Below are 26434 nucleotides of genomic sequence, written 5' to 3'. Positions count from 1 at the left end.
TTATTAACTTATTACTTGAAAGATGAGTGTGAAGTTTTATTATAGTACCTCAAATTGTTAAAATCACATTATTGTACTCTTTCAAAAACTTAGTAAACTAGATGCCCACAGGCAACATGTCAAGCCCACTAGCTGTCAAAGACTGGGTGATTGCAAAAAGTTACAATATAAGTTATTTAAAGTAACAATCAAGGGACGTAAATCTTAAAAAAAAAAAAAAAAAAAAAAAAAAAATTCTAAGTCCTCACAAAAATCCTCACCAGTAGAGATAGGTAAAAAAACACCTGAAAATTGGATGTAACATGCATGCTGTACTACAGAAAAGTGGTCTTGATTTTTCCCTACGACCAGTAATAAAAAAGTTACGAATATAAGCTATTTATAGTAACAACAAAGGGAAGTAATTCTAGGATCTTGCGCATGACATTCCGTCTCATGATGATGAACAATTGTGCCAAGTTACATCAAAATCCCTCTATGCATCAAAAAGAAATGCTCCAGACAAAGTCATTCTTGTATCTGACTTTTGACCTCTAAGTGTGACCTTGACCTTAGACTTAGGGACCTGGTTCTTGCGCATGACACTCCGTCTCATGATGGTGAAAATTGTGCCAAGTTACATCAAAATCCCTCCATGCATGAAGAAGAAATACTCCGGACAAAGTCATTTTGAATTTGACCTTTGACCTGTAAGTGTGACCTTGACCTTAGAGATAGGAACCTGGGATTTGTGCAAGACATTCCGTCTCACTGAGGTTAACATTCATGCCAAATATAAAGAAGATTGCTTCATGCATGTCAAAGTTATGGTCCGCACAAACGCAGATGCATGCACGCAGGCACATACACCGAACAGCCATTTGGACAACTATGTCTTCGCTTCCGCAAGCGGGCTCGACAAAAATGGGTATAATCTTTGGAAGTTACACTACTTGTGTCAGTAATGAACATTGTTTTTATGAGTACGTACAGCATGTTTCAAGGGCATTCCTTAAATAATGAAGAAGATACTGGACTTCATGAAGAGCTTTAACTAACGCAGACGCCCAAGCAAGTGCAATAGCTCTCCTTATTCTTCAAATAGTCAAGCTAAAAAAAGGCAGGTGAACATTTTTAATAACATTTTAAAATCAATTTTTGTGTAAGATCAAGCTCTTCAATTTACTTTGACATGATACATGTCACTAAACTTCATACATGTCATAACATTCTTTTATTACTTTGTGTGTGTCATACAATACCACATTAATTGTAATCCATGCCATTACTGGTTAAAAGAGTCATAGTAATTAAAAACTAATTTCAATCTTTAATTTAGCCTGTACCAGGTAGCCCGTGTCACTGTTAAAAGCACAGCTAAACATAATCTACCTAATAATGACAAGGTTGTTTATAATGATTATCACTCAACTGTTAATTGACTGTATATGGTTACATGTACAGACTGGTGCATGTTCATAATTTTCTCATCAGAAGTTTGAGGAAAAAGGGGCAGGCAAAGGGATTTTTTAAAAATATCTTAAGAGTGGTTAGAACGATACAAACACAGATAAAATTATCTTGGTAATTTTTTTTTGATACACTGATTTCCACATATTTTTATACTCTACACCTGCATTTGAGCCGTGCCATGAGAAAACCAAGATAGTGGGTATGCGACCAGCATGGATCCAGACCAGCCTGCGCATCCGCACAGTCTGGTCAGGCTCCATGCTATTCGCTTTTAAAGCCTATTGGAATTGGAGAAACTGTTAGCGAACAGCATGGATCCTGACCAGACTGCGCGGATGCGCAGGCTGGTCTGGATCCATGCTGGTCGCAAAGCCACTATGTTGGTTTTCCCATGGCGTGGCTCATTTAATAATTACTGCCTCATCTATATATGGCAAATATTCATTCTCGCAACCTGATCTTATGTTTATTTACATCCAACCGGATCTAAACTGGTATGTATGTATATCTAATTCTAACACTTTTAAGATTTTCTTTTATACAAATAAAGTAGGATTTTACCATGTATTGTCTTGTCGATTTAAACACGTTTCGCAAAATTATCTACTTTTGGCTATTCCGGTTTACTCCGTCCATTTACGCTTAAGAAAGGATTCCAGATTAGTATCCCTTCCCGGTGTAATTCGAACGTGTTAGAATGGAAATAAATTTTAGTGTTGCATGATTTGTTGGCAAATAAAACACTTTTTTTGTCCCTTCGGCCTTCGTAATTAAGTAGGACACATCTGAACACAAAAACCATGTTTTATTTGCCAACAAAGCATGCAAACCAAAATCTATTTCCCAAATATAACTCGTCAGAATATAAGCTTTACAAGCAAAGTACTGCTTAAATCTGCAGACCAGAAAATGTACTTAAGGTAGTACCTTTAAAATAACACTCTTACCTATTACTAATGCATATAATGATTCATTAATATAATAACTCCTACACACTTGGAAAACCTTCAAGGACCAAATTCTGTGCAAGATTTAAAAAAGCAAAAACAAAAAAAACAGATGATTTCAATTTATAGTGTTACTTGGCAAAAACTGTAAATTTAAGTTTCAGTTAACAGGTATTATGTTCATACCCTGGTATGTATGTATGAGAAATTTTGATTACCTGCACTGCAGTAGCTTCAAGGCTATCTTTAAATGTAGGCGTTGACAATTTTTCATCCAACAGTTTCATGCATAATAAAAATGCATTTTTATTGCAATCAATGCATGCAAATGCTTTTGATGTGAAAAACTGTCTACATTTCATAATGTGACATACAAGTATTGCATAGTAACAGTTCAGCGGGAAGGATAAATGTCCTTTTAATTATCCACTTTAACTTTAATGATCCAATCTGTCATGAATAAGATTTTTATGGATACCAATAATTTCATATTTCAAAGCTGTTAAATAAGGAGTTTGTGTACGGATGTTGCTAAATTGTGCAGAAGTGTAGAAAACTATTTCGTTCAACAAATTTTTGTTTTATCAATTTAGGTTCAACAGTATTTCATTTACATTTTATAGTAGTTAAACAACCAAACAGTTTTACAACAGTATTTCAGTTATATTCAATAGTAGCCAGTTAACAACCAAACAGTTTTTCAACAGTATTTTCGTTATATTCAACAGTAGCCAGTTAACAATCAAACAGTTTTACAACAGTATTTCAGTTATATTCAATAGTAGCCAGTTAACAACCAAACAGTTTTTCAACAGTATTTTCGTTATATTCAACAGTAGCCAGTTAACAATCAAACAGTTTTACAACAGTATTTCAGTTATATTCAATAGCAGCCAGTTAACAACCAAACAGTTTTTCAACAGTATTTCCGTTATATTCAATAGCAGTTTTCAACAGTATTTCCGTTATATTCAATAGCAGTCAGTAAACAACCAAACAGTTATACAACAGTATTTCAGTTATAAAATGGTGGTCAGTTAATCTAGCAAGTCCTCTTGTATTTTGTACCTGGTCCAGTAAATGACCTGTTCTCTGCAAGTAACTGACAACTTCTCCACATAAAGAAGATGTGGGGAATGAATGAAACCATGCAAACTGTCTTCTGTAAAATTATCGTAGAAAACAGTCTCCTTGTCCGGAACTTGAAGGTCCCACTTCAGAGCCCCAAGATCTACTGAGCTAAGAATGAACTGAAGATACCGGTATATATTCATGCAGAACAGTAGCCATTCTATTTCTAGCACTGCTGACCCTTTTGAATCATGGAGTAGAATATTTAGAACAAACTTGAAAAAACAACTATCTGCAGTTGCTATGGCACTGCTATTTTAGTTAAATGTAGATTCATCGGATTAGTTCATAAATGAATTAAGAGTTTTTGTGTATTTTTGCTCCAAAGGTTCTCTCCTTACTACTTGACAGTCAATATTTGACATTTAGCATTTGGTATAAATTAAATATTTCACATTCAGCATTTGGCAGTAGCATTCAATAGCTTTACCCTACTGTCAAAAATAGGTAAAACTTGCCAGATTAAGGTGAAAGATAACATTGTGCACTTTAGGTCATACATGTATACATATAACAAGACAATATGCATGTAGCCACTTCTACCGTGATTTAAAAATCACTGTTATACAAGTTATCAACTGACAGATTTTTGCAAGGTCATGAATAAGATCGTTGAAAAATTAGAGCACAAACATTGCTATATTTAGATAATCCAATTTGAACAAAATGTATGATGCAAATTGTATTCACATAGTATTACATATTCAACTAAAATATTCTCCATTAGTATGCTAGTTTTAATAAGCAGAAATGAAATCAAAGTTTATTTCTATATTGGTTATTTATGCATAAATCCTTGAAATCTAATACACATTAACAATTTAATGACAGAAATGTAGTCATACATACTGCAAAAAGTTCAAGACCATAAAGAGGGCTATAATCTGTCACCACAAACTGGGGTTTAGGTTAAATGTTCTTGTTAGGTGTTTAGTTACACCCCTCTCAAGTCAGTTTGAATTGCTCTTTAGAATAGATTCAACAAATTGTCAAAAACAAAACTATGTACAACAAGTTTTCTAGGCAGAAAGAAGTCTGTTGTAATTGTTTGTTCAACAACCTGTGATATGCCAAAAATGTTGAACTTGTATCTCATTTACTGTCTTATTTTCACTTTCAGTTTGAAAATTTTGAAATTAACCCTTAGCCTGCTTAAAATTTCTAAAATGGACTGGTCCTTCATTCAATTTGGGCAATACCATTTATTATGCGAAGGGGTGTTCACTGGAAATTTACTGACTGAATGGCGAACAGTGCAGAGCATGATCTGCCTGCACATCCGATCTTGGTCTGCTCTGGTCGCAAAGGCAGAATCACTTGCCGCCAGCAGGCTAAAGGTTAATTAAATTGTTCATGTTTTATAACATTTTCACCACTGGGAATAACTGGAGATGAATGTGAGACACACAATAATTTAAACTATAAGAAGGCAAAATATTTTTGCAAATAGAAGTTTGATTTTCTGTATGAAATAAACCATGTACAGTAGAAGTGTATATGGCAGAACATGACCTCTATATACATTGTATTCTTCCATATACACTTCTACTGTTCATGGTTTATTTCATACATCAAAAGTCTTTCCTTTTTTTTCTGAACAAGTTGGTATACATATTCTGCAAAGCAGCCCTCTGAAATATAAAACTCCAAAGTGAAAATTCACTTCAGGGGAGGTTGTCAACCATCTTGTGAACCTTAAAGTGAACTATAACGACAATATCTTTTTGACGATCTAAGCAAGTTTATTTTGTCGAAGAGAATCATGTCTAATGTATATGCTTTTGTTTGTTCAATTTGGATCAATATCGAGCTTTTTTGAAAAGCATTTTAATCATATATTGACTGTCAACAATTATTTTTAGGCACACGTAAGCATTTACTTTCCAAATATGTTGCCTTTGACAAGATGAATTACAATGACTTTGAATTACATTTACATTTCTCAGGTCATTACGCTCGATTAGATGCACTTGTTTACACATGTCATGTTGTCATATGAAATAAGACCTTAACAAACCTTTTAACCAATTGCCGACGCCGACGATCAAGTGACGACGACACCTTGCAGATGTTTTTCAAAAATCAGACAAGCTAAAGTACATTAGATAGATCTAATATTGTTGGTCAGCTTGTCACAGAAAACATTTATAAACAATGAGACAAAAACGTAAATGAAGTATCTTTTGTTTTAGCAATCTTTTGTTTTCTAAAAGCACCTTTCTTTCAAAGAAGCTGTTTACTTTTGATTTGAAATTTGCTCAAACTAACCAAATATGGTCACATTCTCAACTACGCCATAAAATTGGTAAACATTACTTAAGAATGTTATCTGAATATGATCTGCTTTAGTATTACCTTCCTTTTAACCCTTACCCTGCTTTTCTATAATGAACTTGCCCATCTTTCAATTTGAACAGTACCATTAACTGTTAAAAGGGGTGCTTACAAACAAAATTCTGACAGAATGACAAACAGTGCAGGCTGATCTTGGTCTGCACTGGTCGCAAAGGCAAAATCACTTGCCACCAGCAGGCTAAGGGTTAAGTAGACAAGTTTGGGTTTTTTGCTGCAATAGAGAAATACACATTCTTTCACTAACAAAAAAATAGAATAAACTTTATGCACGACGACTGTTAATTATTATAATATGAACTTGTTAGTGGTGTTACATCACATTTAAATGGTAAAATAATGCAGTCTAGTTGGAGAACACAAACATAACTATTTCTTTCATAGTTTAAAAAAATGCTATCAAGAGCACCGCCTAATGAGGCATAATACATTTGTTACACTGGGAGTGAAACAGAGGTATAACAAAAGTTAAGTTCGGTCCCATGACCTAGACCTTTGGTCAGTGCACCAAAAGTCAATACGGATCTTCCTCTTAATTGATACTACATCTTTTTGTGAAGTTTGAAAGCTAAAGGTATAATGTTTTCTGACTAAGAGCCTGGGAATGAAAACAAGTTATAAAAGCTAAGTCTGGGTCCTGTGACCTTAACTTTTGAGTTACAGACCCCAAAATCTACAAGGATTTTACACAAGTGGTAGAAAGTCATTGTGGAAAGTTTAAATGTTGTATATTTTCTGATTTAGAGTACAGACACAAAACATATATAAAGGCAAGTCAGAGCCTGTGACCTTGACCTCTGAGCAAAAGACATCCCAAAATAAACAGTGATCTTCCTAAAATGATATTTAGTCTTTATATAAAGTTTGAAAGATATCTCAATGACATACCAGTAATACATCTTGCATTTTTTTTCAAATTAGGCATATAAAAATGTTATATTTAAAAGTAATTTTCACAGGCTAGTAATGCAAGTATGCTTTGACCAAAAGTGTAACGATAACACCTTCAATTTATCATATTTCTTCAGCAATAAGCTTGTTATTATTTGAATTTTCAACATTACTTTGCTTAGTTGCTTCCAAGGGATCTTCTCATACATTTTATTAAACTTAGTCAACTTTGCATGTATTTTAATCCATAATTACCTCCCTTCATAACTCTGAAAGAAGCGAAATATTATAAACATAATTATGAAAACTTTCAATAAGCTATGCTATAACTTACTGTAAAATCATTTAATTTCATGGGCATGAAATTTCGTGGTTTTGGTCAAAATGGCAATTTCATAGGGATATGAATTCGTTGATTTCAACTTTTGAACATAAAAATGAGTCCCCCACGAATATTAATGATTTCACAGTAATTGAAATTAAAATCATTATGGGACTTTTAAAGAATAATTCTTACTGAATTCTTTTAACTTATCTCTGAATTTTTTGAAGTACTTTGTCAATGATTACAAAAGTATCTTTCCAATATTATATAGCAATAGAATGACCTGAATATAATCTTAGATCAGTTGTTTTCACCAAAGTAGTGTGACATTTTCATGACCTTTTTAAAACCCTAAGATACCGAGACAAAAAAGTCACCGTCATGCGCTTAGATAATGGACACAATTATCAGATAATCTGCATGACGTACTGATAATCTAAACAATAGTCAAGTATTATTTCACATTTCATGTGTAATCTGACCTAAATTTATTTGTTTCAAAACAATTAAGCTGAAAATTACAACTCTGGCAATAAAGTTGTTACCTGATAGATAAAGCAGAGGCAATTGCATTTCTTTACAAATTTCTTTTCAGCTAAATGCAGGACTGGGTATAAACAGCAACAAACTCCCCAACAATGTAAAGTCTGAAACTTTGACTTAGGCTTATAACAACAAATTGGATACTTAGCCAATACTTAGCTTATAGCTTATATTTTCTGAGCTGAGCTGTTTAAGCTGTGTGTGGCAGCAGAATACACAGTCATGCAAAGTTTCATAGCAATCTGCACTTTAGACTAGCTCCTAGACTATGATATATCTTTTTACATTTTTATGATTGAATGTAGTGAACTGAGCCAGTCTATATCCTATGTCCAATATCATAATTTCAACATCAGTCCTGTGTGAAAATCTCTAAATTAGACTGGCTTTTGTCTCTATGAAATTGAATTTATCAAAAAAGGGAAAAATATAGAAATATAGTTATTATCAGTCTAGTGGCTAGTCTATTTGCACTTCTTTAAATGTAAATAGAGCAAAAAAGAAAATTCAGCTCTTTAAAGTCCACCTGTCACACTTTAGACATTCATGAAGAGGATCCAACCAAACTTCCAGTTGCTTTACAGCCACACTGCCTCTATTATGGCATTGTTTGATTTAGTTTTAACATCTTACATTCTGTACAAGCTCACACTACAAACTGTCTGTTATGGACAGAAATCAGTTTCCAATTTTTCTAAATCAGTCACAAAGTTACACAAAAGAAGTGAACATGTAAATTACAGAATAGCTAAGATGAATATTTAAGTAGTGCTGCATCAAAACCTGTTAAAATGGATAAATTAAAAAAAAAATTGCAATATTTTTAACAACGCCAAAGGCTTTATTAAACCAATTTTTAATTAAAAATGTTGAGAAAATTTGATATTTAGCCCACAAAGCTGTAAGTTAGACACATTAAACAACTGATCTTATCACATTAATATGTTTCGTTTAGGTTTAAGGCGTTATGACAATAAATCACGATAGTCAATATTTAAAAGGCTGGTTACATTATTGAGAAAGGTGTCTTCATTTCTATTCAATACAATTTGTTTGTTAACCCTTAGCCTGCTGGCAGCAAGTGACTTGGCCTTTGCCACCAGTGCAGACCAAGATCATGATCATAGTCTGCACTGTTTGCTATTCAGTCAGTAAATTTTCAGTAAACACCCCTTCGAATTACAAATGGTACTACGCAAACTGATTGATAGATCAGTCCATTGTAGAAATTTAGCATGGTAAAGATTAACCAAATAAGCATTATTGCAGATCAGCACACTTTACTATGCATTAATTCCAGTCTTTGTATTGAAAGTGTGTTTTTGCAAGAAATTACATTTCATCTCAATGAAGGTGCTTAATATCTCAAGAAGCAGAGGTGAAATGTTACGATTATGACCCTAATCTCAAAAAGTGCCCTTGACCTTGGACCAGTGACCTGGGTCATGCACTTTGCATGTGGTTTTGAGGAGGCCAAAAATTGCAAGTTTTAAAAAACCAGTAGTTTAGAAGATGTGGAAAAGAAATAAAGCTATCTGACAGGTCACCTCTAAGCGTGACCTTGACCTTGGATCAAATGATCTGTATCATGTGTGTTTCTCCTTGTATTGTGCAAATGAACATTTATATGTAGTTATCTGAAAATATCCATTGAAACTTTTCAGATAATATGTCTCCAGAAAGGAATAACAGGGACGAGGAATGTATATAACACAATATAGCATTACATTGTAATATTACATTTGCGTATCAACAAAAACATGTTCACATTAATCTTTTGAGTCATATTTTTATAGTTTTTAAAGAGTAGCTAAAAACCCTCAAGTATTTGCATTGAAAAATTCAACAAACTATTTTAACTTTCTTAAGTATTTTATACTTTAAGTGTTTGTTCTAAAGAAAACGCAGCAAGAACACTTAAAATGGTTGGGACAAAGATTTGCAGATATAGTTCATAGTTGACCTTATAAAACTTGTAAAAATGCAGATTAATCAGGGTGACGAGTGTTTGTATTATGATCGTGCAATGATAAGATAAATTAAAACGTTATGACATTGAAACTCGGCCAAATCTTTTTTTAATTTACACTCTTTACCAGTATACAATATTCAGCCCTAAGGTAGCAGACCCGCTACACAAACTGGCAAAATATGTATTTTCAGTTGCATTTTCGGCATTCTCCTGTTTTTACAAAAAAACATGAACTACATTTACAACTGAAGAAGGCTGCATTGGGTAATGTAAAGACATAATTGCATATATATCATTACCGGTCCTTTACATTATGTTTCTAAACTGTTCGAGCAGTTGCAAATTCATTTTTTTAATTTGTTTATGGGTATGCGTACTTTCCTTTTTTATTTCAGTAAGTTGTTAAAATTCAGAACACTACAAGCCATTCATAAAGTATGGCCTTACAGACTCCACTGTACCTGTAAAGTTTAAATATGCAGATTTACCTGGTCAGCAATTTAATTAAACGTTATCATACAATTCTAGCAGACTTATATATGGACATTTTAGTACACAAATAAAATCACAACCTCAACATATTTGCCAGTACTGATTCTTCCTAGGAAAGACGACTTTGCGTGTATCGGTGCTATACACCCAACACGTTAAAGAATCAGACTGTCTATTCACAAGGAGCTAGACGAAGTTGGCCAGACAAGCCTGTATTTAAAAGAAAGGATTTCCCTCTCTCTGTTCCGGGGGGCTTTACCTCACTCTGTTCCTCTGGTCAGATCACTCTGTATACAAGTAGAGGATGAATTTGGCGCCCCGAGTGGCTGCCATTTGCGCTATGTAAAGTGCCTTTGAATATGTTTATCATATGAAAAGGGTGCTATATAAATCTGGTATAATACAACATATACAGAGAGTCCTGCTCCATGGCTCGAACTGCAGAGGTCCTTTAGTTCAGGATGTTTGCTTGCATATAAATAATATCAAGTTAAAGAATGGAATGTAACTTAGTTTATAAAAAATAGAATTAACTAGCCTTTTCTTTAGGCTTTTTTTTTTTTCAAAGAAAAAGGTCAGCATAATTATCTGGCTACATTTCAAAATTTTCTATGCAAGTTTCGAATATCAGATATGGCCTTATTCACATTATGCTTAATTAGGTATGTGCATGCAATGTAAATTATACGTTGAATGATTTGTTGCAAGGGTACACCTTTTTGTAATTTCTATAATGGTGATAGTAGATCAGTTTTCTCTTCCATACAGAGACCAGACTTATATTGAATATACACCATATACTGTGTAATTATTTAATTTCAGAGGCACTTAATTTCATGTTTTCTGCAAAAACGGGCTCTTTTGTGGCGACATATTTATGTTTTAAACGTTTAAGATAAAACTAATGGGGATTTTATTTGTTCATTGGGATTGATGCAAGCAAGAAATCCATGGACATAGTCCCCCCCACGAGTATTAACAACTTCACAGAGACTGAATACAAATGGCTGCATAATGATTACAATATCTATCAATAGCTGTAAGAAAGAAAGATTTCAATAGTCCGCACGTTGAAGGGTTTGCAGGTTTTTTGCAGACTTGGCATAAAGTCATATAATGGTACAATGCAGTTAAAATTTTATGCATTAAAATTATCAAACTGAACTCGATTAATTGCAGAAGTTAAGGCGTTTAGGGTTGTACAGGTATCAGGGTATAACAAAACCTGTATGTTTACCACAAATTCAATATCAACTGAATTTTTCTCCATTGAAATTTGAATGCATGCTGCAATAATTACAGTGCGAATTTCACGCTCTCTTCTTAAAGTAGAGTGAAAAAATATTGACAAATGAATTGAAAACTTGAAATTTGCATAATAATTATACAAAAAATCAACTTTTAATGACAGTTTTCATTTAGAAATGATGACACTTATGGGTTAAAATCTATGTTTTCATGGCAGAAATGAATTTGACAATTTGTGATTTGGTGCTCTTAATTCATGATTTCCTACATTTAATTCAGCGAGAAAAGCTGAGATGAAGCACTAAAACCACTCATTTACACTTTTAAAGGGAATTTTATATTCTCTCAATAATTGATAAATGTGGGTGCTGTGAAAGTGACCCGTGGTACAAATTTATTGACACCTATGAATTCTGCACAATATCCAAATAAATTACCAAAACTATTGTTGCATATAAAAGTAAAACACTGTGACACTTTTGAAAAATTTCCTCCCATCTGGGGCCAAATAGCTTTAAATCTAAAATTCTTATCTGCCTGTTATACGCAAGAAAGTATAGTGGAAAAAGTACTCTAGTTTCTTATAAAAACAACAAAATAATTTGACGTATCGTTACAAAATTGATCTATCATAAGTCTATATTATCTACACAAAGACCCTCTTAACTGACAACCTATTGCAAATACATAATGCATAAGAAAAATAAAAACTAATTTTCGTACCCTCGAGTATTTTGTTTAATGTATCAATTTTCATATGTACAAGAACATGACAATGTTTCACATTGTATAAGGACAATACTTGCGATAAGCAAATTCAATAAAGAATCGTTTCAACTTTCAAATTCTGACGCTGAAGATGTAAAAATGACAGAAAAATCTGATAAAACACTGAACGGCCTGGTGTTTTAAAGAATTAAATGTCCTAAGTTTGGGCTTTTTAGTAAACTTTAAAAATTTTAGAAGACTGGGCAAACATGTTGTTTTGTGACGAATACGTGACAATTTTCATTTTTTTAAGTTCAAGGCCAAATTAGTAGAAGGAAGTTACCATCACTTGAAGTTCACACACAGCAGCACTAAAAATGTTGCTAAATGCTGAACAGAAAGGAAAGTAAATAAAATGTTTCTATAGAGAAAAGTTGACCACTGGATTCTTATTGTTATTTTTGTTTTTGTTGAAGTAACTCATAACGCTTCTGCAGCTAAATGTAAAAAAACAACAATCATTCAGATCCATCTGAACTGTAAACCCTTGACATATGTTGAACAAAATCTGCCCAACTATACAAATGAAAAGGAAGTGGAACACATGACCAAACACTGAGTGTTCCTAACTGAATTTTATTTGATCTGTCAAAATATACTTACTGCAGTTTTACACATTCATTCTTCGTCATATTAAACTGAAAATGAACACTTAAAAAACTGAATTTATTACGTTTGGTAGGAGACCTCAATTGAACAAATGTTTTACAAATTCGATTAACATTGCTGGTGATGGTGTCAAACGTGAAAGCACAATTAGATATCTTGGTGCATTTCTTGATGAAACCTTGAACTTTTAAGATCATGTTAATTGCAAATGTCGCACAGTCATGTTGAACTACCTACAAATTACATTTGAAAATATTTAACCAAAGCGGTCACTGAAGTTTTAGCTTTATTTCTAATTATTTCCCATCTGGATTACTGCAATGTCATACTGTATGGTGTGGCTAACGGTGAAGTGCGCAAGACGCAACACATTCAAAACATGTGTGCAAAACTTGTCCTTAACAGGAGGAAATTTAACAGTTCCAAACAAGGATTGTATGGCTTACATTGGTTGCCAGTGAGAGCAAGGATTGAGTTTAAGATACTTTCTTTCATGTATAGCTGTCACATTTGCAGAGCACCTATGTATTTAACAAAACTGCTTACAGAGTATGTTCCTAGTCTTCAGTTTTCAGTTTCATTTATCTTGAAAAAAATATTTTATGTAACTGGAAATATAAAAAAATATGAAACTTTTCATTTGATTTAAATAAACAAAGACAACTTGAGTCATATTTACATTGGTAGGCTTTAAAACCACAATAAGAAACCAAAATAAATAATAACAACAAGAAACCACTTTATCAGTGTGATACATGGCTACTTTCCATTTTGAATGGTTGTCCTCCAAGAATGACTTCGGGTTAAGAACAGGTATCTGTATAACTCAAATGAACTGTAAAGTGAGTTTTTCTTAAATAAATATATTTTACCCTTGAGATGCTAAAACCCACTGTTGAGGCCTTCAGGGCATGTCATCAATTTTAGACCATAACCCAGTTCTGTGGGCAATTAGATTTACTAAACCATAGAGGCCCCAGAAAATAAATTGAGCCGTGCCATGAGAAAACCAACATAGTGGGTGTGCGACCAGCATGGATCCAGACCAGCCTGCGCATCCGCGCAGTCTGGTCAGGATCCATGCTGTTCGCTAACAGTTTCTTCAATTCCAATAGGCTTTAAAAGCGAACAGCATGGAGCCTGACCAGAATGCACGGATGCGCAGGCTGGTCTGGATCCATGCTGGTCGCAAACCCACTATGTTGATTTTCTCATGGCACGGCTCAAATTAACAAGCAAAGCCTGTTAACACTATGACAAAGATAGATGAACTTCAAATACTGTGAAATCATTTAATGTCTTAATCTATCATAATCTTTTACAGTTTTGGCCCAGACCACAACCTTATACTGATATAAATCGTAGGATCTTACTTTGTAGATCTCAAAGATTTTTCACCATAAAAGCATGATTTCTCAATACATAGGTAGGATAAAATACACTTACTGCCCTTCAGTGAGTTTAACAGCTATCTTGCACAGATTATAACGATATAAGATCTTATTTTCATCATTAAATCTAATCTAAAGTAGGTCCACACTGTCTACCCAACTTTTTTTCTCTCTAAAAAAATGATTAAAGTGTGGGTACTGTGAATGTGACTAGTAGTACAAATATATTCATATATGATTTTTACAAGATATCCTAATGAATTACCAAAAATATTGTGCAAAGAGAGTTAACTGTGCATAACACTTCTGAAAACATGGAGAAAATCAACACTCACTTTATCATTCTTTTGTGTCTTACTAAATAATCTATTTAATCCCAAACTTGATGGAAATAAACAACTTAAAAAAAAAGCCATTAATTTTGCAATGGTGACCAAGTACCTTTAAAATGGTACAACTTCAGTAGAACACCAGTTATGTTTGCAATGAATAAGTCGTATATTTCATGCTATTCAAAACACTGTTTTAAAAGAATGATATAAACTACAGTATAATCCTTCTACCGTACATCACACTGTTACAGTACAGAATTTTCCTACCAGTAAATATTTTTTCTGACTACACTATTGTATTGATAAATAAGCCTCACCATGAGAAAACCAACATAGTGCATTTGCGACCTGCATGGATCCAGACCATCCATGCTGTTCGCTAACTTTTTCTCTAATTGCGGTAGGCTTTGAAAGCGAACAGTATGGATCCTGACCAGACTGCGCGGATGCGCAGGCTGGTCTGGATCCATGCTGGTTGCAAATACACTATGTTGGTTTTCTCATGGTGCGGCTCAAATAAAGACTGCCTAGATCTCACTGAATTACTCATCATTCTTTACCTTTGATTTATTATTACAATATATTACAAGTATGCTCGAAATTTTTAATTTCGGCTGTCCATTTTAAAAACTGCTATAGAACCATTCACGACTCATTACAAATTATTGTATATAAATGATCTGTTGACAAAAAGAAGTAAAATTCCTTTGAATATCAAGCAATGGAAATAAACATTGTCTTACAAAATCTTCTTAAAAGTTTGAAAATTTGACATAAATCTAAGAGACATGACACTGAATAAATTACCATATCATCAAGTACTTGCAATTACCAATTATAGAAAAGAAATATTTATTCTGCATAATTTAATACAAGTAAAAATTTCATTTCTAATGTCTTCTTAAGCAGATTTAATCTACTTTCAAAAACTATAAAACTGATAAGAATGCAAATACCTGTATATGCAAACTAACATAAAATATTATAAATAATTTAAAGTGCTCAAGTGTTGCTGTGTAACACTGGCCTTTTAGTTATGTCTCATAAACCTTGTGTGTCATAAATATATTTATCTACTTATAAAAATAGATGTAAGTTTAAAAATCAATTCTGAAAATAAGCTTTAAAAAGTTATAAAATTTAACTTACCTATTTAAATAGTTTATGCCTAATTCCAGACATATAGTAAAACATCTGCCAGAAGCATACTTTTCGCTTCCGTCGTGCGGCGGGACGCAGTAACTACAACTTGCAGTCCTAGTTCGCTTTAACCCACTCCTCTCTCTCTTCCAAGTAAAACTCTAAAAATAGCTTTCACGGGTGAACGAATGAATGAATATAACTCTCGATTTATCAACTTTGTTACACAAGGATTGCTGCCCTTTAATACATGTCAAAGTTGTATTTCATCCTTTACATTTTAATATTGTTGATGTTAAACCTAAATGATAGCAACTGGTGTAGTTGTTAACCACAATCAAACAATTAAACACTCTTTTGAAAGAAATGGGCTTCCCCTACCCTTAATTGATCAGTTTCAGGTTTCTGTTCACTATAAATCTTATCACCAATACTACAATTACTTTATTTCAATACCAAATATGGACAAAAAGGTTTAAAAAGAAAACACTTTCAGCAGTTTTTGTAACCATACTGAATAAGAGTGGCAAACTGACACACTCAGCAAACCAAACTACTGACTTTTTAAAACACTCTTCCTTTTCAGTAGACAAGTTGACAATTCTCAAAAAGTCAGTAAACTAGAGGGCCGTAACTCAATAAGTGAGAAAGACTATCTGTCTGGTTACTGAATTTGGCAAAGACGATACGCCAATAAACATTGATTACCGTAGATACCCATGTATAACGCGCACCCCCCCCCCCATCCACATAGGTAATAAATTTTATCTCCACAGCGGAGAGCAGCATCAGTCTCGCGGTACTATCGATTTTTGTTTTCTCAAAAATAAAACCAGTAAAATGTTGTTTTATTTGTTTTGTTTATTTGTTGTTTTACCTTTTTAATTAACTATTTTGAATAAATAAACAGCAGCTGATTCAATATTTCGGAATGGTATCTTTCAAAATGACATGAGCTTCTCAATTCAAACCAATAACAAAAGGTGTGATAGTCTTTTTGTCACGATCAAATAGCCAGTAATTACTGGCAATTAACGAGTCAATTATGTTGTTCACAGTTTGATCTCGGTTAAAGATAACTCTCGATCTTTAATTAGTATCATAATTTTTTTGATTTATTAACATTTCTTTCATCAAAATACTTTTAACTTTAGATGAAATTAATTTTGTTTGAAAGAAAAATAAACCATTCGATCTTTTACGGAACATAACGGCAATCTTAGATTTTAGCGGTGACAGTAAGCACGGGGAGTAGTTTCCCTTTACCAAAATGGCGAACATCGGTAACAAACTTGTTTTGAAGTTGGAAAATTGTCTATACCTGTGTATTATGCGCATCCACGATTCGAGGGTGGTCCCGGCGGTCAAAAAACTGCGCATTATACATGGGTATATACAGTAAGATTGGTGATCATTGGGTAAGAACTGCTTATGAAGTGAAACTAAATTTTTGCAATTTTAAGTAATTCAAGGGCCATAACTCAAGGGCCATTGTGAGTTTCCAGCTGTTTATTACACTTGTCTTAGCTATTACATGCAAGTAGGGTTGGATATCATTAAGGGCGAAGCGGTCCAATACCGATACCGATACCAACGAAACGATACGGTATTTTTAACGATAGTGATACCGATACCATGCTTTGTAGTACATTACATAAGCAATGATTTGGTTAGTATTATATACACCTATGTAAGTAGATATACATGAAAATCTGCTGTGATAAACATTTTAAGTCTGTTAATGGAATGTTGTATTAGATTATGAAAGAGTAAAAAATAAACATATCTTACAGACCAGTTTTCCAAAATAAAAATCTGAGTAGATACCTCGCTCACTATGCAATTTAAATCTATGAATACACTCACTGAAGTAATGCTTTTAAAGCTCAGCACTGTCTAGAACTGGTAAACTGAACACTTATTAGCTTTCAAATTACCCATCTAACAAGTCAGACTCATTTCCACTCATGATAATCTTCGACTAGGTTGACTAGTAATGTTTTTAAAGTGCAACACCTTTGAAACACATTTTTAATTGAACAATAACCTTCAAAACACTTGAAACAACAAACATTCAAACAATAACATATTTCTAATGGTTCGTGAAAACCGATTATTTGTTTACGTAGGTTACAGCTTAGTCTTGTAACTTTATATTTACATCATTCTTTTCATTGGTTTTAAAGGAATACTAAAAAGAAAAATAGTGTCGTATATTTTTAAATTAAGTATTGGTTTACGTTGTTTAAAACAACGGGAAAAGAAGTATTTCAGGTAATATTTAGTGGCATACAAAACTATTCGCACAGTTAGCTCTCCATGTTAATTCAAGGGAGGTTACTCGGAGCGGTCTCACAGTAAACAATGTCGATCGCGTTATTACGATATTTGCTTAAATTTCTGCTTTATTTGGCCACAGATTTTGTAAGAATTTTGTTTTTACTTTTATGGAAATACCGAAATTGGAACCGGTTCTTTTAAGCAAACGGTATATACCAGTACTTTTCGAAGTGTTTATTCGGTATTGTACCGAAACGGGGAACCGGTATCCAACCCTATATGCAAGCCTATAAACAGTGTGACCAAGTCTGGTGGACACTGGATAAGAACTGCTCAAATAAGAGAGCAGAAAGTCAATTTTCAACAGTTTGAGTAACTCAAGGGATGTAACTCCAAAGCCACTGGGACTTAGCCGAGACATTATGCCAAAACACATTGTGTTCAAGTTTGTTGAGCATTGTATAAGAACTTACTAGTTATTTCGATCACCAAAATCTATAGGTTGCTCTTGCACCAGGGAAAGTAGATCTAGCTCGTGAAATATAGATTTTCAGCTAGGTAGATGTCCAAATACAGGTCTGTATTGCACAGAACGTTAAATAAGTGTAGTAAGATTGAAGATTCCTTGGAGAAAAAAAGCCAGTACTAGCATTATTACAATAGGTTTAGTAATGATCCAGCACATTCTCTGTTAGCCCATTTTTCCGAACAGCCAGCACATTATATTATCACATTATTGGACAATGCACAACCTTTTTAAGGTATTGTGATTTTTTTTAAGCATAAATTCTCCTGGTTTCTGCCAATGAGGCTATTTAGTGGGCACAATATTTTGTGAATTTCAAATTTCAAATGTAAAATAAAAGTGATTTTTTGTCTGTTGTGACTTAGTTTCACAGTTTAGGTTAACAAGAAATCCACAAAAATTAGTCTCCAATATGAACATCAAGATTTCACAGTATGTATTAAATAATATCATGTACACAGTACAGACGTTTGACTGAAAGTTTGTGGAATATGAAATGTGTACTTGACAAAAATACATAATCTTTACACTTAAATCACTCTTTATTATTTCATAATATTCTAGTCATCAAAAACAATGATCTACAATTTTTATAACAAAAATATAGTAAGAAACTAATTTTACTATGACAAATGATATTTAACATATACAAATGCGTAGCTAGGAGACATTTTCATCTCCCCGTTCCTTGCCAGAATCAGCCCGATTCACGACCCTACCCTCTGAAATGTCTGTTAATATCCGACACAGTCTGTCATTCTTATTTTTCTCAGCCAGTCCATACAGTCTGTCGTACAATCTACAACCAGCGTCTGATTCTTTCAAACACAATCCAAAGTTATTTATTCGCCAGCGACTACACACTTCATCAAGATATGTAAGAATAGGAACATTGTCAATGCAAGGCTTCTTTTCCTCACTAGTTTCAGTATCTGAATTTTCATTCTTGTTAGAATTTTTTAATTCTTGCGTTTCTGAGTCACTTTCTTTTTCTTGGCTATCCTCAGTAATGTTAGAGTTACCCTCTTTTGAGGAGTCCTGAGAGCTGTGAGCTGCAGCTTGTGAATTATTATCATTTTGGATGTCAACTGGTGTTGAATCTGCTGATGGGTCACTATCTTCTGGCAAGTCCTCAGGTTTTATATTAGGTTTATCCTGCATAAAACAACAAATGGAAGGGTAATGGATATTCTACAACAAAAGGTAACTTTTTAGGCAGAGCACAGGACTATAATTTCAGAGGTCATGGCAATGCCCTGGCTCAGCATATGGTCTCCCTTTTTTTATCACAGACATTAAGTATGAAGTCAATTGTCCTACACCTCTTCATGTAAGACAGTTGATAGCAGAGAACAAGTTGGTACTGGTGTAGGATCAAGGAGCACTAGCTGGGCTAACTGAAAGTCATTATATAACAGAAATTGTTGAAAAAAAAAATGGCATTAAATCCCATCACCAACAAACAGAACTTACTATTATTACATCCTGGAGCCAAAACTTTGCTAAAGATCACCTCTGAATAAAGGCCACTACAACAAAACCTGCGTATCAAGGCCACTTTTCAACAAAGACCACTTTTTTCCACTCCCAAATGTGGTCTGTAGAGACAGGTTAGGCTGTATACATTATTAAGTTCTGTTATTTATATAATATTTTTAAAATGAATTTAAATGATAGCTATAAACTTAGCCTTAATGGCAGGACTTTGTTATGGATATACCAATAGTTTAGACTAACCCTGTAAATAAAAGATCTTACTTTATTACGTAAATACTGTTGGAATAATTTATACCTAGACAATTTTATATATTCAGGCTACAATAATGCCCTTCTTTATATATAATTGTATTCATTGTGTTCTTCAAATTTCACCCATTTGAAGAAGTAACTACTGGTGTTCATAGTGACCAAGAACTTTTAAAAAGACTGGGTCTTGCATATGGCACATCATTTTGTTATGGTGGTCATTTGTGCCAAGTTATTTCGAAATCCATCACTGCATGACAAACATGGTTTTCAAAATGACAGAATCATCTCTATGCCTTCTCCCCTTCCCCAACTCCACTCTAAAAAGCAGAACATCTTGTATCAACTTACTGACTTACCATGAAAGCAATATTACAGTAGTCCAGTAAAAAAGCTGACAATATTTCATATAGAACTTTAAGCTCTTTATATTCTTCAGATTCTGTTCCTCTGGTACCATTTTTGTCCTTTTCTTCAGTATCTTTTATATTATCAGCATTATTACTAGAATCAGTTTCTTTTCCTGCATCTGATTGGTCACTGCTAGTCACATGACTATCTTCCTTTTCATTGACTGGTTCATTTGAATTTGTTTGCTCTGCCTTCATATACCTTTGAAGCATAGGATATAATGGCTCCAAAATCTTGAGCAAGATCCGCATTATTTTTTCATCTGAAAGATTAAAAATTATCTTTAGACAAAACTCTAAAAAGAACACATTGTGAAATCTTTATAAACAATGTGATAACTCGACCAGGACCAGGTATTTTATATTGATGAAGATTCAGTTACTAAATACCAGACACATATCAATGTGAGCATTGGATAAAGCGATATATATTTTCACCAGAATATGACTTGTTAAGATTTTGTTGTTCATCTTTTTCCTTGATGGCACTACGATATCTTAAACTAACTCAGGTAATCTTTTAGCAAGACCTGTCAGGACTACTGCAAAATGTTTGCCAATGGAGAAGTGAAAAAATTAACAGAAAACAGTGATTGTAACAGAAAAATTGTAGAGATGTTTTATCTTAATAAATGGCCAAAATTTTGAAAGATTTGTTTTTTGTTGGGTTTAACGCTGCACAGACACAATTCTAGGTCATATGGTGACTTTCCAGCTTTAATGATGAAGGAAGACCCAAGGTGCCCCTCCAGTGCATTATTGGAACCAACGGCATTCTGTAAGCCAGCTGGATGGCTTCCTCACATGAAGAATTCAATGCCCCGAAAGAAGCTCATACCCACATCGGTGAGGGGCAAGTGATTCAAAGTCAGCGGTCTTAACCACTCGGCCACAGAAGCACCTAAAATTTTGAAAGAGGAAGGAGCATGGATAAAGGTTTTATTTGTTAGGATTATGAGGGAAGGGTAAGGGGTAATATATAGACAGAGTAATAAACAATATGAAACGGGTGATGTAAGTGTGTATAAGAACTATCAGAAGGACAGCCCTCTGAACTATCTGAAACTGCTGACCAAGATACTATTATTATCTTATATTATATATGATTTTTTGGGGTGTGGGGAGGGGGTGGGTAGTACTGTAGTAACAAGATGGTAGGAGGTAAGACATAAGTTAATGTGATATAATTCTGAGTAGAGAATGTAAAAAAATCTCCTTTTTTGTGGGGACGGGGAGGTGGGGTTGTGTATACAGTCAACTAATGATGATAAACAAGTGTGTAAAGTTTCAAAGTTGAACCTCTTACAGCTTTTGCCAAAAGGTGGACCTAAACAAAAAATTTAACCAAGAAACTCAAATTTTCTAAGTACAAAAAGGGCCATAATTTTGACAAAATGCAGATCACAGTTATGGTTCTTGGTCTACACAGTCAACTAACGAAGATAAACAAGTGTGCAAATTTTCAAAGCTGCAGCTCTTATAGTATTTGAGAAAAGGTAGACCTAAACAAAATTTTAACCAACGCTGACATTCAAAAATCAGATGAGTTTTTTTAAAAGGGTGAAGAGGTTGTATCACAGGGTGTTTGAGGGAACCTAAGAAACAACATGAGATACAAGTTTTTGTGAGATACATCAAAAAAAATAACTGTTTGGTGAGGTAAGGGATGGGTGGGTAGGGGGTGGAGCAGACCTGTTGGTAGTTATTATAAGTGGAGGTAAGAGTGATACTGGTACTAAGAATATTATCATGAAATGAGCCATGCCATGGGAAAACCAACATAGTGGCTTTGCGACCAGCATGGATCCAGACCAGCCTGTGCATCTGCGCAGTCTGGTCAGGATCCATGCTGTTCACTAACAATTCTCTAATTGCAGTAGGCTTTGAAAGCGAACAGCATGGATCCTGACCAGACTGCGCGGATGTGCAGGCTGGTCTGGATCCATGCTGGTTGCAAAGCCACTATGTTGGTTTTCTCATGGTATGGCTCAAATATATGTGAAACTGAGAAGCATGCCATAAAATTTTAACCGACACTATTACAAATTCTGCTCCAAGTGACCTTCAACTTTGAGGTATTGACCCTAAATCAAGATGACTGCTCCTTAATAAAATCAATCTTCATGTGAGATGATGATTATAAGGGCAGTAGTTAAAAATATATGGTGATATCAAGAATCTTGCCATAAAACTTTAACCTGCACTATAAAAAAACTTGACCCCAGACACCTTGACATTTGAGGTACTAAACCAAAAGATGTTTGCCCCTTACTAAGATAAGTAAAATTGCCAAGCCTGCCATATAACTTTAACCTGAATGCAAAAACCATGTTGAGGCAAGTACAAAAGCCCTCCTTATTCTCCGGAAAGTTGAGCTAAAAGCATAAGAAGTTGACACTGTTTGGCACTCAGTTTCATATAACAAATAGAAACTAATATGAGGCATAGCAAAAGGTCAGTTCATTATCATACCTTTGTACAGATGTCCCAGCTTCTCCACAGGTTGTGATGTAAACAGTATATTTAACACAGAAAGTGCTGACGACAGGGGTGCTTCTTTTCCATCTAGACCAACAATCTCATATTCACAAACAATGTTCAAATACTTTATAATCTTCATTTCCAACCTGTCAGTGTGTCCCACTGAAAACAGATTTCATAAAAACTGGTAACTAGCTAAAACATAGATTTTTGGGTTTGTTGGGGTTAACATGACACTGACAAAATTATAGGTAATAATTATGGCGACTTTCCGGTTTCTGATAGTGGAGGAAGACCCCAAGTGCTACTCCAGACATTATTTCATCATGGGCAGGCACCTGGGTAGAACCATCAAACTTCCATAAGCCAGCTGGTTCCTCACATGAAAGAATTCTACAGCACAAGCGAGGTTTCAAACCCACAACTGATGACTAACAACCATGGAGCGGAAATACCAGGAACCTGTATCAACAGACCTTAAGTCATTATATAATGGGAACAGAAATAATCTGTTCATGACTAAATTAATCACACACAGTATTGAAGTGCACTGGTGTCTGTTCATTTTTTTGGTTTATGTCAAACTGACACAGTTCAGGTCCTATGGCAACTTTCCAGCTTTTCTACAGAAGGAGAACCCCAAAGTGCCCCTCTGAGTCTTAATGCAGGCACTGGGAGGCACCAAAAAAGAAACACCAACCTTCCAATGCCAGCTGGAGGAGTTCCACAAACAGAGAAAGTTAACAGTCTAACACTGGGAATTTAAATTGTGAGGAATGACAATCAGATCTGCTTTTCAACCCCTCTGGGCCATTAATGTGTGTGTGTTTGGTGGGGGAAGGGGTGGGGGTAAGAAGTTGGGGGAATGACGGCATAGGATACTAAGAGACAACATCAAACAAGGTTTTTAAAACTTCCACTACATACATACAGGGTAAAGTGACCACAGCCTGTGGCAGCTATGTTATTTTGATGAAACAGAATAATTTGTATAAGCTTTGTAAGGGGTCACACAAGAAACATTTGTGTAAACTTATTTTAAAATCGGGCCAGCTGAGTTTCTAACATGGAGGTTTTTAATATTTCAACTATATAAATATAGGGAAAAGTGACACACTGCCTGGCAACCATGTTTTTTAACGAATCACAATAATTTGAGCGATCTTGGCACAGGATTAGATCAGGACCATTTACGTAAAATTATTTCAAAATTGGACTAGTAGAATAGGAGAAGATGTCGGGGTTTTTTTTCTCTATTTTTGGCTCTGGCAGCCCCTATGTGCAACCAAGCAGAACGGTTTGAACAATTTTAGAAGAAGACCACCCAAGGAACATTCAGGCCAAGTTTCATAAACTTCCACCACATTTTAGAGATGTTGTTTGAAGAGAAGTGTGGACATATGGACAGCAGATGGAAGGACGGACGACAGACAGATGCAAGACAGAAAGTGAGTGATCACAATAGCTCACCCAAGCACTTTGTGTTGAGGTGAGCTAAAAACAGGGAAGTAGGCATAATTCATATTACAGTTTCTAAGACTGTTAACAAGGTAGGCCATTTTACTCACCCAGAGCCTCTACCCCAGGTTCTGTTGTGGAAAAACTCTGAAATATATGGAGGTACACTTCTAGGGCCTCACTGTGGTTACTCCTGAAAATTAAATATAAACTTAATATTTGATTTAAATACTGTGAATTTTAATTTTTACTAAGATTTTTAAGGTGTGATGATTAATCACATTATCAATGAATCATGATGAAACCTCTCAAGATGTGATCATGAACGTCAATCTTAATTTGTTGACAATTCTGACGAATTCTAAGACCTCATCAAAAAGAGTACTTGACACAAGAACTGTCATGCATAACAAATTACAAAACAAAACAGTTGTTCTTAATTAAGAAATGAAATGATTTTTTTCGGTGTTCATGTTTAATTTGCTGATCTTATTGTCGTTCATTTCGCATGAACATCGAAAAAAATTTTTCATTTCTTATATTTGCATTATATTTCCTTTCCATCTGTAAACAAGGTAATATTATAAATTGCACATATTTTGTGGCATTTAACATTAAAATCAGCTTCCAGGCCATTCTGTTCACCAGACGGAACAACTGCGACGTCATCTAAGGAACGTTCTCCCTGACTATATGCGGACGTCGTCAAAACAGCGATTGGTTATCACTAAGCAGCGATGACGTAACTTTCGCGCCTTTCCTTTTGCTGTTCGTACAAAATGAACGTCATAATTTTCAATGGAAAAGAATAGGGCGAATGTAAATATTTACAAGTAAAACAGTTTCTAGTTTTCTCAAACTGTGAAATAGACCAATCAACATGTACCATCATGATCAGTGGTCAAATTAGGCGGTATTTTCTACCAGCTGGGATTAGCTAGTGCCTTTTTTGTTCATTAGCTAAAAGCTACTGGCTAAAATTAAACAGAAATATTAAACATGTTTCACAATTTATCTGTGTCACCATTGTGGGATCGCCAAGAACCATCTTAAGTTCAACATTTAGTTATTTTCCAATTTTTGTATAGTTTTGAGACTAGCGGTTATTGGCTTTACCTCTGAATAATTTTCTTTCGCCGCACTGACCTAAATGGTTTTTATCTACCACTGACACTACCAGTTTTAGATAGTATGTAAGTTTCTGCAACTTCACAAATGTTTTGGAATTCCAGTATTCTAATTATAGATATCAAATTTAAGCACCAATCAGAGCCCTAGATACCTAAATAATGACATTCGCTATCTGATGAATCTGTCAGAGAATTCTGCAAAGATTTACTCTGAAAATGCAATGTCATACGCCTACTTTAACTTGCTTTTTTTCCCAGCTGTTTACCGAAACTACGTGTTTAATTTTGTTTACTTACAGACAGATTTTTCTTCTGCCTGATACTTAATTGATTTGCTAAAAATATGAGAATGCTTTTTAAGGCCAATCAATGTTTATAAACTTCCGCTGGCTCTTAGCCAGCATGCATGTCTAAATTTGAACTCCGTTCATACATAAAATTAATGATGTATGGTACAAGTCAAAAGCAAATCAGCTGTTTAAACTAATTTCAGGTTAGAATGACAAAATCAAAGCTGTCAGCAATAAAAGCAAACATGCTCTGATAAATACTGTAGACACATACAGAGCACAAACAGATGAAGTCTGGTTTTATACAATCTAAGTAGAATCGAAGACACCTTATATTAATTTCTGAGAACAAGTATATACACTAATATTTTTTCATCTATTTATGATTCATTACTTATTACAGATTCCAGATATACGAAGTGTTAATGATTCAACGCCTTACTTATGATCTTTTTTTTTCTTTTTTTTTTTTTTGGAGGTGGAAGACTCAAGGTTCCCCTCCATACAATATTTCAGGTAT

The 26434-nt window shown here is 34.2% G+C and overlaps 2 protein-coding genes across 3 annotated transcripts in view; both read right to left on the bottom strand.

Moving 5' to 3' along the window:
• Positions 1 to 15868, bottom strand: part of LOC123537444 (uncharacterized) — a 38303-nt gene extending 22435 nt beyond the window's left edge. The window contains exon 1 of the mRNA XM_045321160.2: positions 15603 to 15868. The gene's annotated coding sequence lies outside the window, so the exon portion shown is untranslated. The remainder of the gene's footprint in view (positions 1 to 15602) is intronic.
• Positions 15869 to 18922: 3054 nt separating this feature from the next.
• LOC123536473 (protein saal1-like) overlaps positions 18923 to 26434 on the bottom strand; it is a 26871-nt gene continuing 19359 nt past the window's right edge. For both annotated transcript variants that reach the window (XM_045319673.2, XM_053528136.1), the window contains exons 9-12: positions 24605 to 24687; positions 23028 to 23198; positions 20505 to 20818; positions 18923 to 19554 (exon numbers count right to left, since the gene is read on the bottom strand). In XM_045319673.2, coding sequence (XP_045175608.2) covers positions 19060 to 19554; positions 20505 to 20818; positions 23028 to 23198; positions 24605 to 24687 — 1063 coding nt within the window. In that variant the 3' untranslated portion in view covers positions 18923 to 19059. The remainder of the gene's footprint in view (positions 19555 to 20504; positions 20819 to 23027; positions 23199 to 24604; positions 24688 to 26434) is intronic.

The sequence above is a fragment of the Mercenaria mercenaria genome, chromosome 17, assembly GCF_021730395.1.
Source record: "Mercenaria mercenaria strain notata chromosome 17, MADL_Memer_1, whole genome shotgun sequence".
NCBI lineage: Eukaryota > Metazoa > Mollusca > Bivalvia > Venerida > Veneridae > Mercenaria > Mercenaria mercenaria.
The sequence above is the reverse complement of the archived record's forward strand: the minus strand, read 5'-3'. Positions and strand labels throughout refer to the sequence as shown.